This window comes from Eulemur rufifrons, chromosome 29, assembly GCF_041146395.1.
Source record: "Eulemur rufifrons isolate Redbay chromosome 29, OSU_ERuf_1, whole genome shotgun sequence".
Lineage (NCBI taxonomy): Eukaryota > Metazoa > Chordata > Mammalia > Primates > Lemuridae > Eulemur > Eulemur rufifrons.
In genome coordinates, this window is record NC_091011.1 from 23,648,793 (window position 1) to 23,670,005 (window position 21,213).

At 37.1% G+C, this 21,213-nt stretch overlaps 1 protein-coding gene across 2 annotated transcripts in view; it reads right to left on the reverse strand.

The window, feature by feature from the left end:
• PLEKHA8 (pleckstrin homology domain containing A8) overlaps positions 1-21,213 on the reverse strand; it is a 62,637-nt gene that overhangs the window by 20,529 nt on the left and 20,895 nt on the right. For both annotated transcript variants that reach the window (XM_069461521.1, XM_069461522.1), the window contains exons 6-12: positions 20,280-20,320; positions 18,609-18,766; positions 16,294-16,453; positions 15,829-15,914; positions 12,204-12,262; positions 4,944-5,074; positions 4,218-4,288 (exon numbers count right to left, since the gene is read on the reverse strand). In XM_069461521.1, the coding sequence (XP_069317622.1) occupies positions 4,218-4,288; positions 4,944-5,074; positions 12,204-12,262; positions 15,829-15,914; positions 16,294-16,453; positions 18,609-18,766; positions 20,280-20,320 (706 nt within the window). The remainder of the gene's footprint in view (positions 1-4,217; positions 4,289-4,943; positions 5,075-12,203; positions 12,263-15,828; positions 15,915-16,293; positions 16,454-18,608; positions 18,767-20,279; positions 20,321-21,213) is intronic.

Below are 21,213 nucleotides of genomic sequence, written 5' to 3' on the forward strand. Positions count from 1 at the left end.
GCTAAATATCTGATTATGAGTTCTGACTTTATTTCTCTCACTTAGCTCTCGTTGTCTGTGAAAGTCTTTCATATTAAATACATGACTGATCAACCTTTTAAAATTTTTCCTATTCTGTGCCAGAATAGGATTTTGGTTGGGTTAATTTTTACTTGACATTTGTGGAATCATTCTGAGGTGAGAGATGTGAAAATATACTACCCAGCTGAATGAACAGTGCAGAACATGTAACATTTAGTACAATGGTCCATGAAATGCCAGAGTAACTTTTCTTCCTTCCACTCACAAGGACGCTTTCCAAAATCTCTTTTTGATGTGGCATCTGCAAATGGAGAGCCCAGCTCTATGGCAAACCATTAAACATACCTGCTTTGTGAATCCAACTCCTTTAAAATGATCTCTAGAGTGGCACAGGACACTAAGGGTACAGAGCAGTTCTTGGCATGAAACCACCCAAAATGTTACACTCAGATCATCAATATGGGGAAGTCAAGTGATGGTTCAAGTGTGAAAGGGGGCAGTATAAAGCCTAACGCCTCTTTCCAGATGCTAAGAACTGTTCCAGGTCACAGAACTGCAGCAATACAATGACTACACATACATTTTCCAGAAAGGTAATAGATGTCAAAGCTTCCATTGTGTCATTTAGGACTTTAAAAATCATGTCTCATCTCCAAAGCCACTAAGACTACACAAGTTTTTTGAACATTTATCTCAAAATCTTTCTTAAGCAGCGTTTTCTGGAAAGCTTTCTAATTATGATGAAAAGGAGGCAAAATTGACTGATGCTGTGACTAATTTCAGCACTTTTATTCTTGCATATTAACGATCCTTCAGATACAGTCAAAATCCCAAAGTAATGAAGTATAGCCAAGTGAAAGGTGAGCTTCCATGGCCTAGGTCTAGATGAGTAGTCTCAAACTTTAGCATGGATTAAAATCAACTGAATGATTTGTTAAAAAATAGAATACCAGGCCCCACCTCTGAAGTTTCTGATTCAGCCAAGTCTGGACATTTCTAATAAGTTTCCAGGTGATAAAGATGCTATCATTAGACCCATTTGAGAAAAATTGATCTGGATTCTGAGACCCTAGGGAAGGTATTTATCCTCTCTAAACCTCAGTTTACTCCCTGTAAAAAGGGAGAATTTGGAAGATTTATTCAAATGTATATCAAGAATTTAGCATAATAGTAAAAATCGGTGCTCTATAAATGGTAGCTGTTATTACAATAACTCAAATTCAACTTTAGAATTAAAAAAGTAAGCTAATTTGCCTATACATGGCCTATAAATTACACATATCCTCTCTTTCACCTACATATCCACCCTCCCTCATTTCAGACAAGTATCAGTTCACTTATAAAGGCTGTGACTTCAAAATGAGAAAAAAGAAGCCATTATCTCAGAAGAAATACGCATCAAGGAGCCTAGGGGTTCTGAACAACAATTACATGAACATTTCTCATAAAACTGTGTGTGTTTGCACAGAGCTTGTTGTGTCTGTGTCTAGAGGGAGGTTGGGTTGGTTAGGGGAACTTTATCTCCTCACACTGAGCAGCAGCAGGGAACCAGGGATTACTACAATCGAAGACATGATTTAAATCATAAAAACCACCTTTGAAATAAGCCTGAACATCAGGAAGAAAATGTCACATTTACAGCCCCCCTTTCCTTTCCGTTGAAAACAGTGCTGAAGGGGAAGAAAGGGAAGGAAAAGCTGAGATTGGCTGTGATTATTTCAGTCAGGAAGCAGCATTTGCCCTTCAAAGTCTTCTCTTTACAAAGTCAACATCTCCTGGGCCCAGTCTTCAAATCAAGTAAGAGGTACCAGCTAGCGGAGAAAAGGGGGCAGAATTGGGGTGGGGACAAGGCAGAAATGGTATATGCTTAATTTCCTCTCCACCTCCTGGGGTCAAAACTTGCTAATGTCCTGTAAGTAGCTGGGTTCTGTTCTAGCTCCTGCAGTGGACTAAATGGGATTAGCATTGACCTTCTCCCCTCTCACAGACAGCCCCTAACAAAGCAACAGCAGCATGTGACATGTGGACTCCACCAGGCACACAGTGCTGAATCGATTGTCTGCATTTCCAAGACGCGGAGAAGACTTTCTTTCGGTGTGAAATTTCCACACTAAGAAGTTAGTCTGGACAGAAGTTTCTGCTTGCCATCTGAGCTTTGTAAACTTTCCATTTCTGATTTGAAATAAATAAGCCCCATTTTCTGGAAAGTTATCAACTTCATATTTCACGATGATGATGATAAAAATATAAATAGCAATAGACGCTAACCTCTGTTAAGCACTTATTATGTACCAAATGCTTTTTCTAATTTTTTTCACATGAATGAACCTACTCAATCTTCACAACAACGTTATTAGTGAAACAGTATCACCATTCCCATTCTACAGATGAGGAAACTGAGGCACACAAAGGCTAAGTAACTTGCCTAAGGAAAGAACACTAACAGATGGTTAGTGGAACCCAGAGAACGACTCCAGAGCCCATGACCCTGATCACTCCATAAGCCATAGAGCTTGACAGATACTGGTTAGGGGGCATGAATAGATAGACATGGTGAATACACTGTTAGTACTTGTAATCAGGACACATGGGGGAGAATATAACTGAGACTATCTGGCAATTCAGGGATGTATGGGGAATTCAAAAATTCCACGTGGAGGCCAGGTGCAGTGGCTCACGCCTATAATCCCCAGCACTTTGGGAGGCCAAGGCAGGAGGATCATTTGAAGCCAGGAGTTTGAGACCAGCTTGGGCAACATAGTGAGACCCCATCTCTACAAAATAACAAAAAAATTAGCCAGGCGTGTTGGCATGCACCTGTAGTCCTACCCACTCAGGAAGCTGAGGTGGGAGGATGGCTTGAGCCCAGGAGTTTCAGGTTGCAATGAGCTATGATCATGCTACTACATTCCCGCCTGGGTGACAGAGAGTGAGACCCTGTCTCTTGAGGGGGGGAAAAAAAAGTGCGGGTGGCTCAGGGATGGTAGAGAAGACCCTTTGTGGGAGAAATGAGAACCTTTGAGAGACAGGCTCCAAAATGACCCTGCTTCAGACATTGTGTGGTCTTAAGCCAGTATTTTAATCTCTCAGAATTTCAGTTCCCTAATGTGTAAAATGGATTGATGCAAGGATTAAGTTGTCTAAATTCTTCACAAAGTGCTACAGAAATGTCAGCTCTTACTGTTTTATGGCATGTCAGTAATTTCCAGACAGGGTGGACAGGGGGACTCATGTAGGGGAAGAATCCCTGAGGACTCATGGCCTAGGCGAAGTCTGACAGAGGGAGGCAGGACCCACTCAGGACACTGAAAAATGCTACACAGAACACTGGCTCCCCCTCCCTACCAGGGGCATCTAGTTAATACATTTCACTGTTTACAATCACAGCCAGTTAGAGCTTGACTGTGTGCATCTCTACATTATAATAGTTTAATACAGGGCTTCAAAATACTATGGAATTCATTTCTGGCCCCCTCCACCCCCCATGCTAGAAAAACTTCCTGTAAGCCAAAGGAGAGTTCAGCCACTCCATGAAGCACTGTGTGGATGCTTCTAAATCTTAACATTTTCCAAAATGGTCTGACGGATGCATCAGTCCATATATCTACCCACCCACCCACCTGTCTAATGTTTATTAAGCACCTACAATATTGCAGTCACTGCATTAAGGCTGGAGATATAGGATGATCTCCTTTGACCAGTGCCTTTATCTCAGTCTCAGTCTAGCACTACAAAACGGGACATGTAGAGCATTTGAGGAGTCCAGGATGATGACAACCCTTATTCTCATTCTGGAATAAATCCCCAGGATCCCCTCCCACCCTCTTTAATGGTCTCCAAAGTTAGCTTCTCTTTGAATACTCATTTTCAAGGATTATACCATATTTGAAGATTAATTTAGGAAAATCAACCCCTTGATAATATTAGATCTTCCTATTAAGGGTTGGCTTTCTATTAATTCAGTGCTTCTTTAAAACATACTATTTTTTAATAAGTAAAATCTAGATTACTAGGTCACCGTCTCATGGGTCCTTTTTAAACAAAGCATATAGGAAGCAAACAATGGGTAATAATAAAATAAGAAAACAAATCAAATCCTGAAAAGCAAAAATTTTCCTTATACCTTATCTCCCTCTCCAGAGGTCTCCATTCCAAATCCTATTCAACTGATCAATTAAGATGTAAAGAACACTTACTCAGGGCTGTCTGGATATCCTTTTCCCCATTTTTCACTTCTGTCAAGAATCCCTTCAAAAATTTGAGACCTCTAAAACAAACAAACAAACAAACAAAAAAACGAAGAAATATTATTTCCAAAGCTTATTTATGTTGAATGGGTACAAACAAATGGCAAACACCAGCTTCAATTTCAGTAATACTTTGGGCTCAGCAGTAAACAGGCTGAATTACGTGGCAGTCCATCCTCAGCTTCTTCCCTGTCACTTCCTTTTAGCTTGCTCTGGACCCTTCTCCAGCCCCATCTGATATACCCAAAGCAGTGGTTTTCAAATTGGGGTTCCAAGACCAGTGGATCCAGCACATTCCTGGGAATTTGCTAGAAATGCAAACTCTGGTGCTATGCCCTAGACTTCTTCAATCAGAAACTCTTGTTTTTAACAAGCCCTCCAAGTGATTCTGATAACACTGAAGATGGAGAGCCACTAATTTAAAGAAAAACCAGTTCACTGTACTGTCCCTTTAAGATTCCTATCTTATATATTCTATCAGTATTAACAATATTTATCATCATAAAGAGGGAGGCCAAAAAAAAAAAAAATTGGTGTTCTATTCATCAGGCCCTCAAGAAGAGGCTAAACAATTCAGTTAGATCCTTCATTAGGAATTAGTCTCTTTTACATAACAATTTTCTTGGTGGCAACATTTCAATTAAGCTAGATTTTAACTGCTGCCCCACCCCTTACCTCTTCAGCCATAAGAGGGCTTCAGTAGCTGAGTTCCTAACCTGGGCCACATCTGCCTCTACTTCGTGCAGCACTATCTTCTGGAGGGTGGTAAACTCTTCCTTGTTGGTTATATACTTCTGATTTACTTTCTGGAGAAAAAGAAAGGAAACAACCTAAGTTAAAAATACTAAAGTTGGAGGGGGCCCAAGATGGCGGACTAGAAGCAGCCTGCACACACAGCTCTCATGGAGAGGATCAAAATTACAAGTAGATATTCACCTTCACATGGATCATCTGAGAAAGCATACTGGGAATCAATAGAGAGGTGATAGGAGGCACCCAAAGTGAAGGAGAGGGAAGTGGGGTGACCCACTCAGCAGGATTGGAGGTACTCAGGGAAAGAGCCTGGATGAAGGGGAAGGGACAGAGGAGAGAACCCTTTGGTGCCACACTTCCCCTGTAGACATTGCACTTGGTGCTGTGGGAGGGCCACTCCACTGAAGCAGGCCACTGAACTGACACAGGGAGCAGATTGGAGACTGTGCAATGGTATTGCTCTGGAGAGAAGGCACAATAGGGTCCCACTGCTTATGAACCCTAGGCACTGCAGTTGGCACCATTTTTAGGTCCCAGCCCCAGAACGCTGCTGCTACCTGGGGGGCAGATCCATTGCTGCCACCTCCCTATATCCCCTCCCAGGCTGGTAAGGGAGCAGGGAGGCTGGATACTCTTGTGAGCCTTGTGGGTGGATGTCACACACCCCTACCACTACCAGGGGACCTGGGCAGAGTAGGTGCCCGAAGACTCAGTGCCTGGTGCTACAGCCTAGGCAGCCCCATCCAGCCACAGCTGCTGCAGGAAATGGACAGAGAGTGGGCCCACAGCCTGGGCACCTATCACTGCAGTCTGAGTCATGTAGCAGCAGCTGCTGCTGCCACCTGGGTACTGTCACCACTGATGAACCTGGGCAGGGCAAATGCTTGCTGCTGCATGCCGACCCCTGCTACAGCTGTGGATCTGGGTGGGGTGAGTGCTCACGCCATGCATGCTGACTGCCCATGACAACCCCAGAACAGGAAGATGCAGGAGAGTAGCAGTATTAAAGGTTCACAGTGTAGCCACCCTTCTCCTGCCTGGTCAATCTTCCAGAGTAAGACTGAAGCAGGCCTTCCAGGGACCTCTCCTTCTCTTCACTAAGCAGAGAAGAATGGTTGCACTGCAAAGCTATCTATCTTGTGCTGAGAGAAGAGGTTTCAGATGAGAAGGAACCAGCATGAGAATTCTGGCAACATGAAAAAAACAGGCTATTTGACAACCTCAAAGGATCATAATAGCTCTCTAGCAATGGACTCCAACCAAAAGGAAATGGTTGAAGTGTCAGATATGGAATTCAGAATATGGATGGTAAGTAAGATCAATGGGATTGATGAGAAGGTTGAAAACCAACACAAAGAAACAAAAAAAAAAAATAATAACAATTTAGGACATGAATGAAAAATTCACTATAGCATAAGGAAAAATATAACAGAACTTCTGGAAATGAGTCATTTAGGGAATGTCAAAATATAGTAGAAAGTTTTAAAAACAGACTAGACCAAGCAGAATTTCAAAACTTGGAGACAATGCTTTTGAATTAACCCAGTCAAATATAGAGAAAAAAGAATCGTGAAGAATGAACAAAGTCTCCTAGAAATATGGGACTATACAAAGTGAACAAATATAAGAATCATAGGTATCTCTGAAGGAGAAGACGACAAACCAAAAAGCATGAAAAACACCTATTTGAGGGAATAATTGAGGAAAATGTCCCCGGTATTGCTAGAGATTTAGACATCCAGATACAAGAAGCTCAATAAAAAACTGGGAGATTTATGGCAAATAGGACATCACCAAGGAACACAGTCATCAGTCCGGCGAAAATCAAAGTGAAGGAGAAAATCCTACGAGCTGTGAGATGAAAGCATTAACTAATTCACAAAGGAAAACTCAACAGACTAACAGCAGACTTCTCAGCAGAAACCTTATAAGCCAGAAGGGACTGGGGTCCCATTTTTACTTTTCTTAAACAGAATAACTGCCGGCCAAGAATTTTTTATCCTGCAAAACTAAGTTTCATAAATGAAGGAGAAATAAAGTCTTTCCCAGACAAGCAAACACTAAGGGAATTTGTCACCACTGGACCTGCCCTACAAGATATGATTAAAAGTGCTCCATAGGTGGACAGAACAATCAATATCCACCAGTGAAATAACACCTGAAAGTTAAAACTCACAGCTCTTATAAAACAGAAACACAAGGGAGAAAACAAATCAACTAGGTGACGATAAACATGATAAACAGAAAGTATCTCTCATGTCAGTACTACCACTGAACGTAAACAATCATAGTGCTCCACTTAAAAGATATAGATTGGCTGAAGATGATAAAAAACACAACCCAAATATATGCTGTCTCCAAGAAACCCATTTAATTCCAAAATATTCTCATAGACTCAAAATAAAGGGGTGGAGAAAATATTCCACACAAATGGAAACCAAAAGCAAGCAGGAGTAGCTATTCTCGTATCAGATAAAATAGACTTTAAATCAACAATGGCAAAAGAAAGACAATCATTATATTAAAAATAACTTAAGGGAACAATTCAACAAGAAGATATAATGATCCCAAATATATGTGCACCTAACCCAGGAGCTCCCAGGTTCATAAAACAAAGCCTACTAGATCTAAGCAAGGAAATAAACAGCAACATCATAATAGCCAGGGACTTCAACATTCTACTGACAGAACTGGACAGATCATTGAGAAAGAAAACCAACAAAGAAACACTGGACTTAAATGGTATTCTAGAACAAATGGACTTAACAGACACTTACAGACACTTAACATTCTACTCACAAACTGCAGAATATACATTCTTCTCATCAGCACATGGAACATTTTCCAAGAGAGATATGTTAGGCCACAAAACCAGTCTCAGTAAATTCAGAAAAATCAAAACCATCCCATGTATCTTCTCAGACCACAGTAGAATAAAACTAGAAATCAATTCCAAGAGGAACTGCCCAAACTATACAAATACACTGAAACTAAACAATCTGCTGCTGAATGATCCTGGGGTCAATCAAGATGGAAATCAGAAGATTTTTCAAATCGAATGACAAAGATGACACAAGCTTCCAAAATCTCTGGGATACAACAAAAGCAGTGCTAAGAGAGTTTATAGCCTTAAATCCCTACATCAAAAAGACAGAAAGATCACAAATTAACAGCTTAATGTCACACCTCAAGGAACTAGAAAAAGAAAAACAAAGCAAACCCAAAGCTAGAAGAAAATAAATAATAAAGATAGAGCAGAACTAAAGAAAATGGAAACAAACAAACAAAAAATAAAAAGGATCAACAAGAAGTTAGTTCTTTGAAAAGATAAACAAAATCAATAGAATACTAACTAGAAATAGAAGAGAAAGGACTCAAATAAGCTCAATCAGAAATGAAAAACGAAACACTACAACTGATACCACAGAAATACAAAATATCATCTATAACTACTATAAAAACCTCTACACACACAAACTAGAAAATCTAGAGAAAATGGGTAAATTTTTGGAAACGCACAACCTCCCAAGTTTGAATTGGGAAGAAATAGAAATCCTGAACAGATTGAAATGAGTAGCAAAATTGAAACAGTAATAAAAAATCTCCCAAGAAAAAAAGCCCAGGGCCAGAAGGATTCACATATTCTATCAGACCTACAAACAACTGGTACCTATCCTACTGAGACTGTTTCATACATTGAGAAGGAGGGAATCCTGCCTAACTCATTCTATGAAGCCAGTATCATCCTCATACCAAAGCCAGGACAGGATGCAAGAAAAAAAGAAAACTATAGACCAATATCCCTCATGAACACAGATGCAAAATCTTCAACAAAATACTAGCAAACTGAATCCAACAGCACATCAAAAAGATAATTCTCCATGATCAAGTGGATTTCATTCTAAGGATGCAAGGATGGTTCAACATACACAAATCAATAAATGTGATACACCACATAAACAGAATTAAAAACAAAAACCATACGATCACCTAAATAGATGCAGAAAAAGCATTCAATAAGATTCAGCACCATTTCATGACAAAAACTCTCAACCAACTAGGCACAGAACGAACACACTTCAAAATAATAAATGCTATATATGACAAACCCACAGCCAACATCATACTGAATGGGGAAAAGTTGAAAGCATTCCCCCTAAGAACCAGAATAACACAAGGATGCCCACTTTCACCACTTCTATTCAACTGGAAGTGCCAGGCAGAGCAATCAGGAAACAGAAAGAAATAAAAGATATCCAAACTGGGAAAGAGGAGGTCAAACTATCCCTATTTGCCACTGATATGATCTTACATCTAGGAAACCATAAAGACTCCACCAAAAGATTCCTAGAATTGATAAATAAATTCAGTAAAGTATCAGGTTACAAAATTAATATACACAAATCAGTAGCATTTTTATATACTAGTAACAGTCAAACAGAGTCACATCAAGAACTCAATACCATCTACAATAGCTGCAAAGAAATAAGATATCTTGGAATATACTTAACCAAGGAGGTAAAAAATCTCTACAAAGACAACTACAAAACACTGATGAAAGAAATCATAGATGACACAAACAAATGGAAAAACATCCCATGCTCATGGATTGAAAGAATCAACAGTGTTAAAATGTCTATATCGCCCAATGTGATTTATAGATTCAACATATTTCCCATTAAAATACCAATGTCATATAGATCTAGAAAAAATAATCCTAAACTTCATATGGAACTAAAAAAGAGCCTCTATAGCCAAAGCAATGCTAAGCAAAAAGTACAAATCTGGAGGCATCACATTACCTGACTTCAAATTATACTGCAAGGGTATGGTAACCAAAACAGCATGGTACTGATATAAAGGTAGACATATAGACCAATGGAACAGAATAGAGAATCCAGAAATAAAGTCATGTAGCTACAATCAACTGATTTTCAACAAAGTAGACAAAGACATACACTGGATAAAGGACACCATATTCAATAAATGGTGCTGGGAAAACTGGATAGCCACACGTAGAAGAAACTGGATTCCTATCTCTCACCATATACAAAAAGTAACTCAAGATGTAATAAAGCCTTAAATGTAAGACCTGAAACCATAAAAATTCTAGAAGAAAACATAGGAAAAACTTTTCTGGACATTGGCTTAGGCAAAGAATTTATGACTAAGACCCCCAAAACAAATATAGCAACAACAAAAATAAATAAATGGTACTTAATTAAATGAAAAGTTTCTGCATAGCAAAGGAAATAATCAACAGAGTAAATAGAAAACCTACTGAATGGGAAAAATATTCCCAAACTATACATTTGACAAATGGCTAATATCCAGAACCTACAAAGAACTGAAACAAATCAGTAAGAAGAAAACCAAATAACGCCATCAAAAAGTGAGCAAAAGACATGAACAGATTTTTTTGAAAAGATAGACAAATGGCCATCAAACATATGAAAAAACTGTCAATATCATTAATCATCAGGGAAATGCAAAGTAAAACCACAATGAGATATTACCTTACTCCTCAGAATAATGGCCATCAGAATGGCCACTATTAAAAAGTCAAAAAACAATAAGTGTTGGCACGGATGCTGCCAAAGGGAATGCTTATACATTGTTGGTGGGAATATAAACTAGTATAATCTCTAAGGAAAATAGTATGGAGATTCCTCAAAGAACTAAAAGTAGACCTACCATTCAATCCAGTAATCCCCCTACTGGGTATATATACCCGAAGGAAAAGAAGCCATTTGATAAAAAAAAAAAAAACACCTGCACTCAAATGTTTATTGTAACACAATTCACAATAGCAAAGATATGAAATCAGCCTAAGTGTCCAGCAACAGACGAGTGGATAAAGAAAATGTGGCATATATATACCATGGAGTACTACAAAGTTATAAAAAGGAATGAAACAATGTCTTTTGCAGCAACTTGGATGGAACTGGAGACCATTATACTAAGTATCTCAGGAACAGAAAAACAAATACCACACGTTCTCACTTGTAAGTGGGAGCTAAACAAGGGGTATATATGGCTATAAACTGGTGTAATAGACATTGAAAACTAAGAAGGTGGGAGGATAGGAGGCGGATGAGGGATAAAAATCTACCTATTGAGTACAAAGTACACTATTCTGGTGACAGATACACTGAAAGCCGACTTCAGAATGAATTATGTAATGCATTCATTTAAAAAAAAAACTTGTATTCCTAAATCTACTGAAATTTTTAAAATGATAAAGTTACCAAGTAAATCAGTATAGTATTGAGACAAGTTTGGCAAGCAGGCCTCTAAGAAATCAACATAACTTGCTTCTTTGTTTTCAAGGTAATGTGGTTTTTTGTGTGAAAATTCTGAGGCTTCTGCTAATATTAAATAGTCCCAGGGTTTTAAAGTTTTGTTCTTGAAGTATTTTTTTCTGCCTCAGAACCTCTCTCATAGCTGTCTTTGGCAGACACTTTTCATTCTAAGTATAAAATCAACAATCATTTGTTCAAATGAGGTTATCATGCAACTATTCTGTCCAAATTCACAATAAAGATATATCTATATATCTATAAGAATTCTTTCCACTGCTTCCTTACAGAGTAGCATCCAATGACAAAGGAGACAGATTTTTATTGAGTACTATAAGCTCAAGAAGGTAATTCAATGTACATTTAAAAAGGGACCCAAAGTTGAAAGTAATATGCACAACTCACTCATTTTACTGGGAGGAGACAAGCTCAGAGAGATTAGGTGAGTTGCTGATGGTCCCACAGCCGCAACTAAGAGTTGGGCCTTTAGAGTCCCAGACCATTGATAGCTATTTTCACCATCCAATATACCTTTTGGAAAAATGTAACTTTTCATTGTTAAAACTTCTTAAAAAGCACAAAATCAGTGTTGACATAAGAGTGAAACTCTACTGATCCATGCTCTGGGCATGAAAAGGAAATCGTGGTTTCATTTTCAAAATCAATATTTCATTCTCCCAAAAGCTTGCCACTAGCATATGTTAATAATAAAGGCTTAGCAATTCCCTTACTGAGCTTTCAGAATGTAAGAAGAAAGATATTTGCTCTCTTCAAGAGCTGTGATACACCATTCACTTTTTAATTTATTCTTGTCAAATACAAAAATATTGAAAATGTTTTCCTTTATTTAAAAGTTTCCACAGAGACAAGCCAGCATACTCACCTTAATATTTCCAACGAGATCCATCTTAACAGGAGCAAATACCGTAGGGCCAAGTTTGTCTAGAAGAAAGGAAAGGATCAAAACATTTTAAAAAAGCAATTTTTTCAAGTGGAAAATATTTTTATATCAACAATAAATTCAGCAGATCATTTCCCTAACAACTTTAATGTTTGCTTCCAAAGCATTTCTAAGCATAAGGTCCAAAAGCTTCCTAGGATACTGTTATCACCTTGCTCTATTACACTACTTGGAGGTGAGTAACTATAATGAGGTCCTAAGTGGCAAGTAAGATGAAAATAATCTTCTAAATTTAGAATATATATTGTAATCCTTATGGTTGAATTGTCCAATATAGTAGCCACCAGGTATGTGGCTATTTAGCACTTACAATGTGGCTAGTCCAAACTGAAATGTACTGCAAGTGTAAAATATAGACCAAATTTTGAAGACTTAGTACCAAAAAGGGAATACAAAATACCTCATTAATGATTCTTTATACTGATTTACATGTTAAGATGATATTTTAGATATACTAAGTTAAATAAAATATATTAAAAAATTAATTTTAACGTGCCTATTGGAAAACTTGAAATCACATATGCAGTTCGAATAATTCTGTTGGGCAAGAGCAGTAACTAAAAAATAAAACAAAGAGGTATAGCTAAAAAGCCAAAAGAGAAAAGATAGTGGAATTCTTATCAAAAATACTTGACTGATCTAAAAGAAAGCCAGGAACAAAGATAGGTAGCTAAAAAGCTAAAAGAGGAAATACAGAGAACCCTAAAAAATAACTAATTGGCTAAAAGTCAAGAAAAGAGTAAAAAAGGAACAAAGAACAGGTAAGAAAAATAGAAAATTAGTAAGATGGTAGAAATAAATAGCAAAATAGTGAATTAAATCCACCCAAATAAAGTATTCACTATATTAAGATATTACAGAAGAAACACAATGATTTCAATAAACACAGAAAAAGCATTTTATAAAGTTAACTCATTCATGATTACAAAAACAACTCTCAGCATCAATTGTATTTACAGACTAATAATGAATAATTAGAAAATGAAACAAAACACTTTTTACAATAGCTTTAAAACCCACAAAATTCTAATTAAGATCTCCACACTAAAAAGTATATAAAACATTGTTGAGAAAAAATAAAGGCAACTTAAGGAGAGATAGCACATCCTCATGGATTGGAAGACTCCATGTTGTTTAAGATGTCAATTTTCTCCTAACTGGTTGACAGATACAATATTATCTTAACCAAAATCCAAAAGGCTTTTTGAATAGAAATTAAAAAGCTAAAATTTACATGGACGTGGAATTTCCAAAACAATCTTGAAAAAGAACAACACTGGAAGACCTACGTTATCTGATTTCAAGCCTTATAGTAATTCAGAAACTGTAGTGCTGGCACAACAAAAAACAGATCACTGGAACATAAGAGAGAGTCCAGAAATAGATCCACATGTCAGCGTTCAGTTTTTGAGGGATGCTGTCCCTGTTCTTTGGCTCCTGGCTTGGAAGAATCACAAGCCAGGCCAGTGTGATGGAGTGATAATAGACAAGCAACTTACACAAGCAGCTTTTATTGAAGGCTTTTCAGCACAGAAATAGAAAGCAAAAGAACATAACTTCCAGGGGTTGCCAAGACAATTATAAACTGTCATGGCACTGGTGAGTGTGATTTTTTACAATGTTGTGTATGTTAACAGGGAAAAGGTTACTTTTGGATATGAGCTCCTAGTTTCTGTGCATGCTCATGGCTGGGAAAAAGTCCCTAATCACAAGTTCCTGCTGTTGTGGATTAGCTTCTAAATGCTCACTTGCCTCCTCATTTTTGCCCCACCTTTTCCTGTGGTTAACTCTGCCCACCTACATCTGTCCCTAACACACATTGTAAGGCCAAGTGATTTTCAACAAAGCTGTCAAAGCAATGTAAAAGGGAAAAGAATGGTTTTTTGGCAAATGGTTCTTGAGCAACCAGACATCATAAGGCAAAAAACAAAAACAACAAAAACAACAACCTCAACCCCCTACCTCATACCACATACAAAAATAATTCCAAATGGATCACAGGCATACACGTAAAAATTAGAAGGGTCTAGAAGAAAACATAGGAGAATATCTTCATGACCTTTGGGGTAAGTAAAGATATTTTAGGCACTCAAAGCACTAACTATAGAAGAATAAATTTAACTCATCAAAATTAGAAATTTCTGCTTTTCAAAAGACATCAGTAAGAAAAGAAAGAGGGAAGTCACAGACTGGGGAAAATATTCACAATGTGTATGTCTACAATAAAATTTTATTCAGAATACATAAAGAACTCTCACAACTCAAGAGTAAAAAAGAAAATCAACTTTTATAAATGGGATAAAGACTTTAACAGACACTTCACAATGCAAAATATAGCAATGGTCAATATTTATATGGGAAAGTGCTCAACATCACTAGTCATCAGGGAAATGCAAATTAAAGTCACAATGAAATACCACTGAACACTCACAGGAATAGCCAAAAACAAAAATACTGACATCAACAAATGCTAGTAAAGATGTGAAGCAACTAGAATACTCATACTAGGAAGTACACAATTGTGCAACCACTCTGTAAACTGTCTGGCAGTTTATTATAAACTATGAACCAGTAATTCCAGTCCTAAGTATTTATTCAAGAGATATGAAAATATATGTCCACAGATATGAAAATGTTCAGAGTAACTTCATTTATAATAGCCCCAAACTAGAAACTACCCAAATATCCATCAATAGAACAAATAAACAAATTGTGGTATATTCATTTAATGAACTACTACTCACCGATAAAAAGGAATGAACTACTCATAACTGCAACAAGGATGAATCTCAAAAACACACTGTGTGAGAAAAGCCAGGTGCACAAAGAGTATATGATACAATTCCACTTATTTTAAGTTTTAGAATAGGCAAAATTAATCTATTATGACAAAAATCAACATAACAGTTGTCTCAAACTGAGTGGCAGGATGAGAACCAACTGGCACAAGAAATGTTCTAGGATGATGAAAACATACTATGTCTTGATTAGGGATGGGGATTACAAAGGTAGGTGCATTTGTCAAAACTTATTGAATTGTTAACACTTAACTCCTATGCAAGTTATACCTCAATTTAAAAAAAAAGATGCATAGTTAAATGGGTCATACAGTAAATTTCCACATTTTAGCAACTTCTGGTAATACTGACTATATAAATTTGTCCTAAATAAATTTATATATATAATATTTTTTGTAAATCTTTGAAAAATGTTTAGCTCGTAAAATATTTTTTTCATAGTACCAATAGACTTGAAGGTGTGTTCCTCAACTATTAATACTTTCTCTTCTGCTTTTATGTGTGGTTTCTAGATAACAGAATCCCCTTTTTTCATTACACTACTCTGAGGTCAATAATAATAATTAGAAATGAAATGGAAATACACAATAATGCTTAGAATCATATGGTTTAACCATATGTGGCTGGTGATACAAATAGGTAGCTAAGAAGATCTCACTGTACAATAATTCAGGATATTTCTCCTGCAAAATAACTACAGCGAGAGATTTTAGAGACTCGTGCATATAAGGCAACTGCCACAATCTTACCTAATACTGGAACCACAGCATAACATGATGCCAAGAATGCTTCTGTGGGAATGCCACTGTCTTCTAGAAGTTCAATGTCATTAAAGCTAAACAATTTGGTGATATGGAGGAAGAAAGATTGAAAATACAACATCAGCACTCTGCAGTTCAGAAGTAGTCATGGAAACAACTGCTCTCCTGTAGGGCAAATCATTTGACTTGATTGCACAGATATGCCCCAGTGGTTGTTTTTCTATCATAATATGGTTACCATTTTCCAAAGATAATCCACCCAAGCAAGGTAAACTTTGTTCAATTCCTCCTCATCCACTACTCACACAAGGTAAACAGTAAAACAGGCACTTGGTATAGAATTTATTCTCTATTCTCTTAGAATACACCATCACCTGAAAGGAATACCACAACTGATTTTCCAGAAGGCAAGCTGGTATTCAACTGCCAGTGATTTGAGAAGGCCTGGAATACCTGGTGTTCATGGTACTAAAGAAAGTTGGGATAACTTCTTTGCCTTCTTCCCAGTGGGATTCTGGGGAGCAACTTGAGGAGTCTGATCCAGGCTGTCCCAAGTTGTTGTCATGATTTCCCAGGTTTTTCTCTCCAACTTCCTTCACTATTTCACTTTGGACTGCAAAGCAGAAGATATCTATTACTAACCTATTATATATTTATTATAAAAATTAATACATATTCATTGTTGAAAATTTTTAAAACACAGACAAGAATACAGAGATTAAAATTGGTTAAATACTGTACACATGTACATATATCCATAAACACATACATACAAAATCGGGTTTAAACTATATGTAGATTCGTATCCTGCTTATTTTTTATTGAACCAGTTTTATTGAAAATGAATATTTTCATTACAATTCAATACTCTTCAAAAACATGATTTTAATTACCATGTAATACTGCATCATGCCCATGTGGAGGGCATTTAGGTGGTTTCCAAAACTTTACTATTATACAGTTGATCCTCATTATTAGCATATTCTGTATGGATATGTATACTTGTCTACTTCTTAAAATTTATTTGTAACCCCCAAATCAATTCTTGTGACACTCTGGCAGTCATTTGTGAACATGTGAAGAGTGACGAAAAACTTGTAACCTGACACACATTCCTAGCTGAAGTGGAACAAGGTGATGCTCTACCTTCTTGTTTCAGCTCTCACACTACAAACAAATGTCCTTACCTAGTGCCACATTTTTGGCGTGTTATGTATTTCTTGGTGATTATACTGTTTAAAAGGTCCCCCAAGTGTAGTGCTATCTAGCATTCCTAAGCACAAGAAGACTGTGATGAAGGAGGCCAATGGCCAAAAATATTAATAAGGGTGTTAGGTGAACGTCATTCAGGTGTGAGTTATAGTGGTGTTGGCTATAAGTTCAATGAATCAACAAAATATACTGACATTAAATAAGGTGTCTTTAAACAGAAACCCATAAAACAAGGTTATGTATTGATAGGTGGACAAAAATATTGTGACCAGAGGCTTGCAGGAACGTAACCTTGTATTTCCCCTGGGCAATAGTTCAGTATTTGCTAATTCACTGTTTGTGGTGACTCAAAACATAGCTACTGCAAATAATAAGAATCAACTATAATGCTGTAAAGAATATCCCTGTCCATAGATCTTTGTCCTTAAATTTGACTGTTCCTTAAAGACAAATTCCTAGAAGTAAAACTATTGAGGCAAAAAAATGAGAGTATTGCGTTGACAGAAATTCTCCTGTCTCGGGTGGGTGCGGTGGCTCATGCCTGTAATTTTAGCACTCTGGGGGGCCGAGGTGGGAGGATTGCTTGAGGTCAGGAGTTGGAGAAATTCTCCTGTCTTTATAATTTACTCAAGAGATAAGACTTCATTGATGTGTGGATTGTTTGTCTCAGATTCACAGCCAAGTAAAAGCATCTTCTTTTCCCCTCAACTCATCTGGAAAAACAGGGTCTCTTATTTCAGGGCAGATGAGGAAGAACATTTTTTTAAAATTTTATTTTAAAATTACTTATTACTAAGCACTTATAATTAAAAACTCTAATATGATTGTCTTTGACAGAGCTGAAGGGAGTCTTTCCCCTCAACTCATCTGGAAAAACAGGGTCTCTTATTTCAGGGCAGATGAGGAAGAACATTTTTTTAAAATTTTATTTTAAAATTACTTATTATTAAGCACTTATAATTAAAAACTCTAATATGATTATCTTTGACAGAGCTGAAGGGAGTCTAAGTGATTAGCACCAATGGAATTAGCAAATTCCAACTACAGATGTATGATCTGAAATATGGGACTTTGGCTTGATGAACACAGAGAAGGCTGGGTGAAAATCTGATGGGAGTTGTTGAATTCTGACATCCTCAGGTCCACCAGAAACTGGGAGAATGAAGAACTCAATTTATACACTGTTTGGTCGACATCATATTCTGTGTTCAAAAGACTTTGAGATACACTATGGAAGGCCAGTCAGTGACGTCCTCATACCCTCTAAAAAGTCAGCAGATAGCTACTGCCCACTGCAGCCCATGAATATCACAGCCAAGGACAGTGAGCAGCAAACTTCCTCTTCATTCTGCCTTCTCAATACCAGGTTAGATGAGATGAGAGGATCTTGTTCAGTCACCTGACCTATCTTATTGAACCAATATCCTCCTTAGGAGATGCCTAGGTACACTGTCTTGGGGTTCATGCCCAGCAAGCGTCACAATCATGAATATAAGACAAATCCCCCAATTTCCTATTGTTCAATGGTTTGCTTCAGACTTTACTTTTGTTTTTACCTGTTATGTTATCATCTGTGTTTTCTTCACTTGATATGCTACAGTCTATCTCTGCAGATTTCAAATATAAGGAGCTCTTGTTTTTCATTAGGATTTCTTCATAATCATTTATTTCCATACTTAAAGATCCATTTTCACAATTGTTCAAATCCATTTGCCTGCAATTTTTTTAAAAGTAAAAAAAGCCAGAAAGTCCAGTTATATGGTCACAAATAGACTGCCCAAGCAGATATTATTCTGAGGGATAGGGGAAGGGTTCACAATCACCAACTCCTTTTAATATCAATTAAAAAATAGAATTGTTAAACCATGCCAAACCTCTCAGCCGCTGCCTCCAAGGCAGGTATCTGCTTATGATGGGAGCAGGCCAGCCTCAAGGTTGCAGTTTAGAAATAAATGAGCCATTAATGGCTCTTCTAGCACCTTCAGCTGTCCAAATCTTCCTGCTCCCCACCAGCATCAGGAAATAGTCATTGACAGCTCTTTGGTTTTCTATCAGCTTCTCCAGATGCCACATTAACACTTTCTGGACTTTCCTCAACTTCTCCCTGGGATATCTTTTCTCTCTCTATAGACACTGGCCATATGTGTTTGCCCAGCAGTTAACTGTCTAGAAGCCACATGCTATACTTAGGGGAGAGTACTCCCTATAAAGTATGTCTGAAAGAAAAAGAAAAAAAACCCAGGAGGACTGCAACACATCCTGTTAGCACTTCAGGGTAACAGAAAAAGCTAATTAACATGCTGGTGGAACAACTGATTCTATTTGTTAAAGGGACAATCACAGTATCTTATTATAGGTGATTATACCTAGCCAAGTTAGAACAAAAATATTTTCTTCTAATAAAAATAAGAGGGAAGGGTCCAAGCTACATGGTGACTCCAGGAAAAGTATTTGCTATTTTGTTAAAGAAAATGCCATATTTCAAGCTGGTAATTTGAAATATAGGGGTATATAGAGGCAATGCTTCAAAAGAGAAAATATTTACAAAGAAGTTCCTAGTAGGAATATTTTGAACAGAAGAAAATTGGAAACAACCAAATAAGGAATAATTTTTATGACAAAGAAGCAAACAATAACTATATAAGGAGACAAACTATAATAAATAATAATTTGAAAGGACAAATACATGGACCATTTCAATATATGGGAATGCCTATAAGAAATAACTCAATAAAGACCCCATTGACTATGTAAATGTGTACTTTTTTTTTTAAAATTGATGAAGCATTTAGAGAAATAGAAATAGTTTAAATTTTGATATTAAGGTTTTTTTCAACCTGTAAAGCTACCTAAGATTTTTATTTTTAAACAAAATAGCAATACTGCCCTTTCTGGATAAAAGCACACTTAAATCAGTATCCAGCTCCTGTACAAGAGAAGTTCCAACCTTCAGTACCCTCTGGAGAGATTAAAAGTTACTAGATGTGATGTGTAAGATTCTACATCCTAGGGAAAATGCAAACATCTTCTCTATTAGTGCTGAATGAAAGGTCTGTGTTGCTTCAGGCACACCCAAAACAGGAAAATCAGGTATTATTTACTTCTGGTATCATCTTAAATCATGAGGAAAACCACCATATGATCAAAATATAGTTTTTTAAAAAGCGAAGAATAACAGTATCTTCTTTATTTTTAGAAAGAAGAAAAAAACATAAAGGTTACTATACCTTTCCAATGAATTATGAATTGGTATGATAGGATGTTTCATCTTCAAAAGAAGCAAAGAAATGAAAGTTTACATGTTAGACTTCCAACAGAACATATTTAGGATTTTATCACATATGAAAGTGGTAAATATGACCATAACATACACAGAAACAATATTAGGTCCTCTCAAAAGGGAGTCATTGATCCCAACTAGTCCTTCTTATTTATTCAAATAAGGGTACCCAAATTTCTAAGGAAAAGGAAGATGGTCTTTTGAAGGTTCAAATTATCATAGCCAAACTCTTGGTGATTAGCTTTCTTTGTAATTTCAGTTATGCTCATTAAACATTAATAAATAGCAACCTATGACACAGCATTGTATCAAATACTAGAGGTATAAAGGTAACCACTATGGAGTTCCTCCTCTTAAGATAATTTCAGTATAGAACAAGGCTAAAAATAGGGCTATGTATAAGAGGAGAAGCTTTTAGCTCAACCTAAGGATTCAGAGAAGAGACTAAGTCTTGGAAGATGAATAAAAGCTAACCTGGAAAGAGAGGTAAGAAGGGCATTCTTGGCACTGCAAAATGGCATAAAGGTGTGGGGCAAACTAAAAGCAATTAATATGTTCAAGCCAAGTAATGACAAGGAAAGAGGCTGGCAATGTGGGAAGGGGCTAAGAATTTCTTACTTTAATCTATAGGCAATGAGGGAGCCACTCAAAGGTTTATGTAAAGTGGTTCAATTTATGCTGCTTCAATAGAAATACTGTCACTCACTGGAAAGGTCACGCTGAAGGTAACTAGTTGAGGGCTAGCACAGTTTAGGCAAGACTCAGTGGACAAGGAAGTTGGAAAGAAGAGGCTACATCAGAGACATGTTTAGGTGGTAAAATTGCCACAACTGACTGGATAAGGGATACTGAGAGCAGATATAAAAGTGGACATAAAGCAA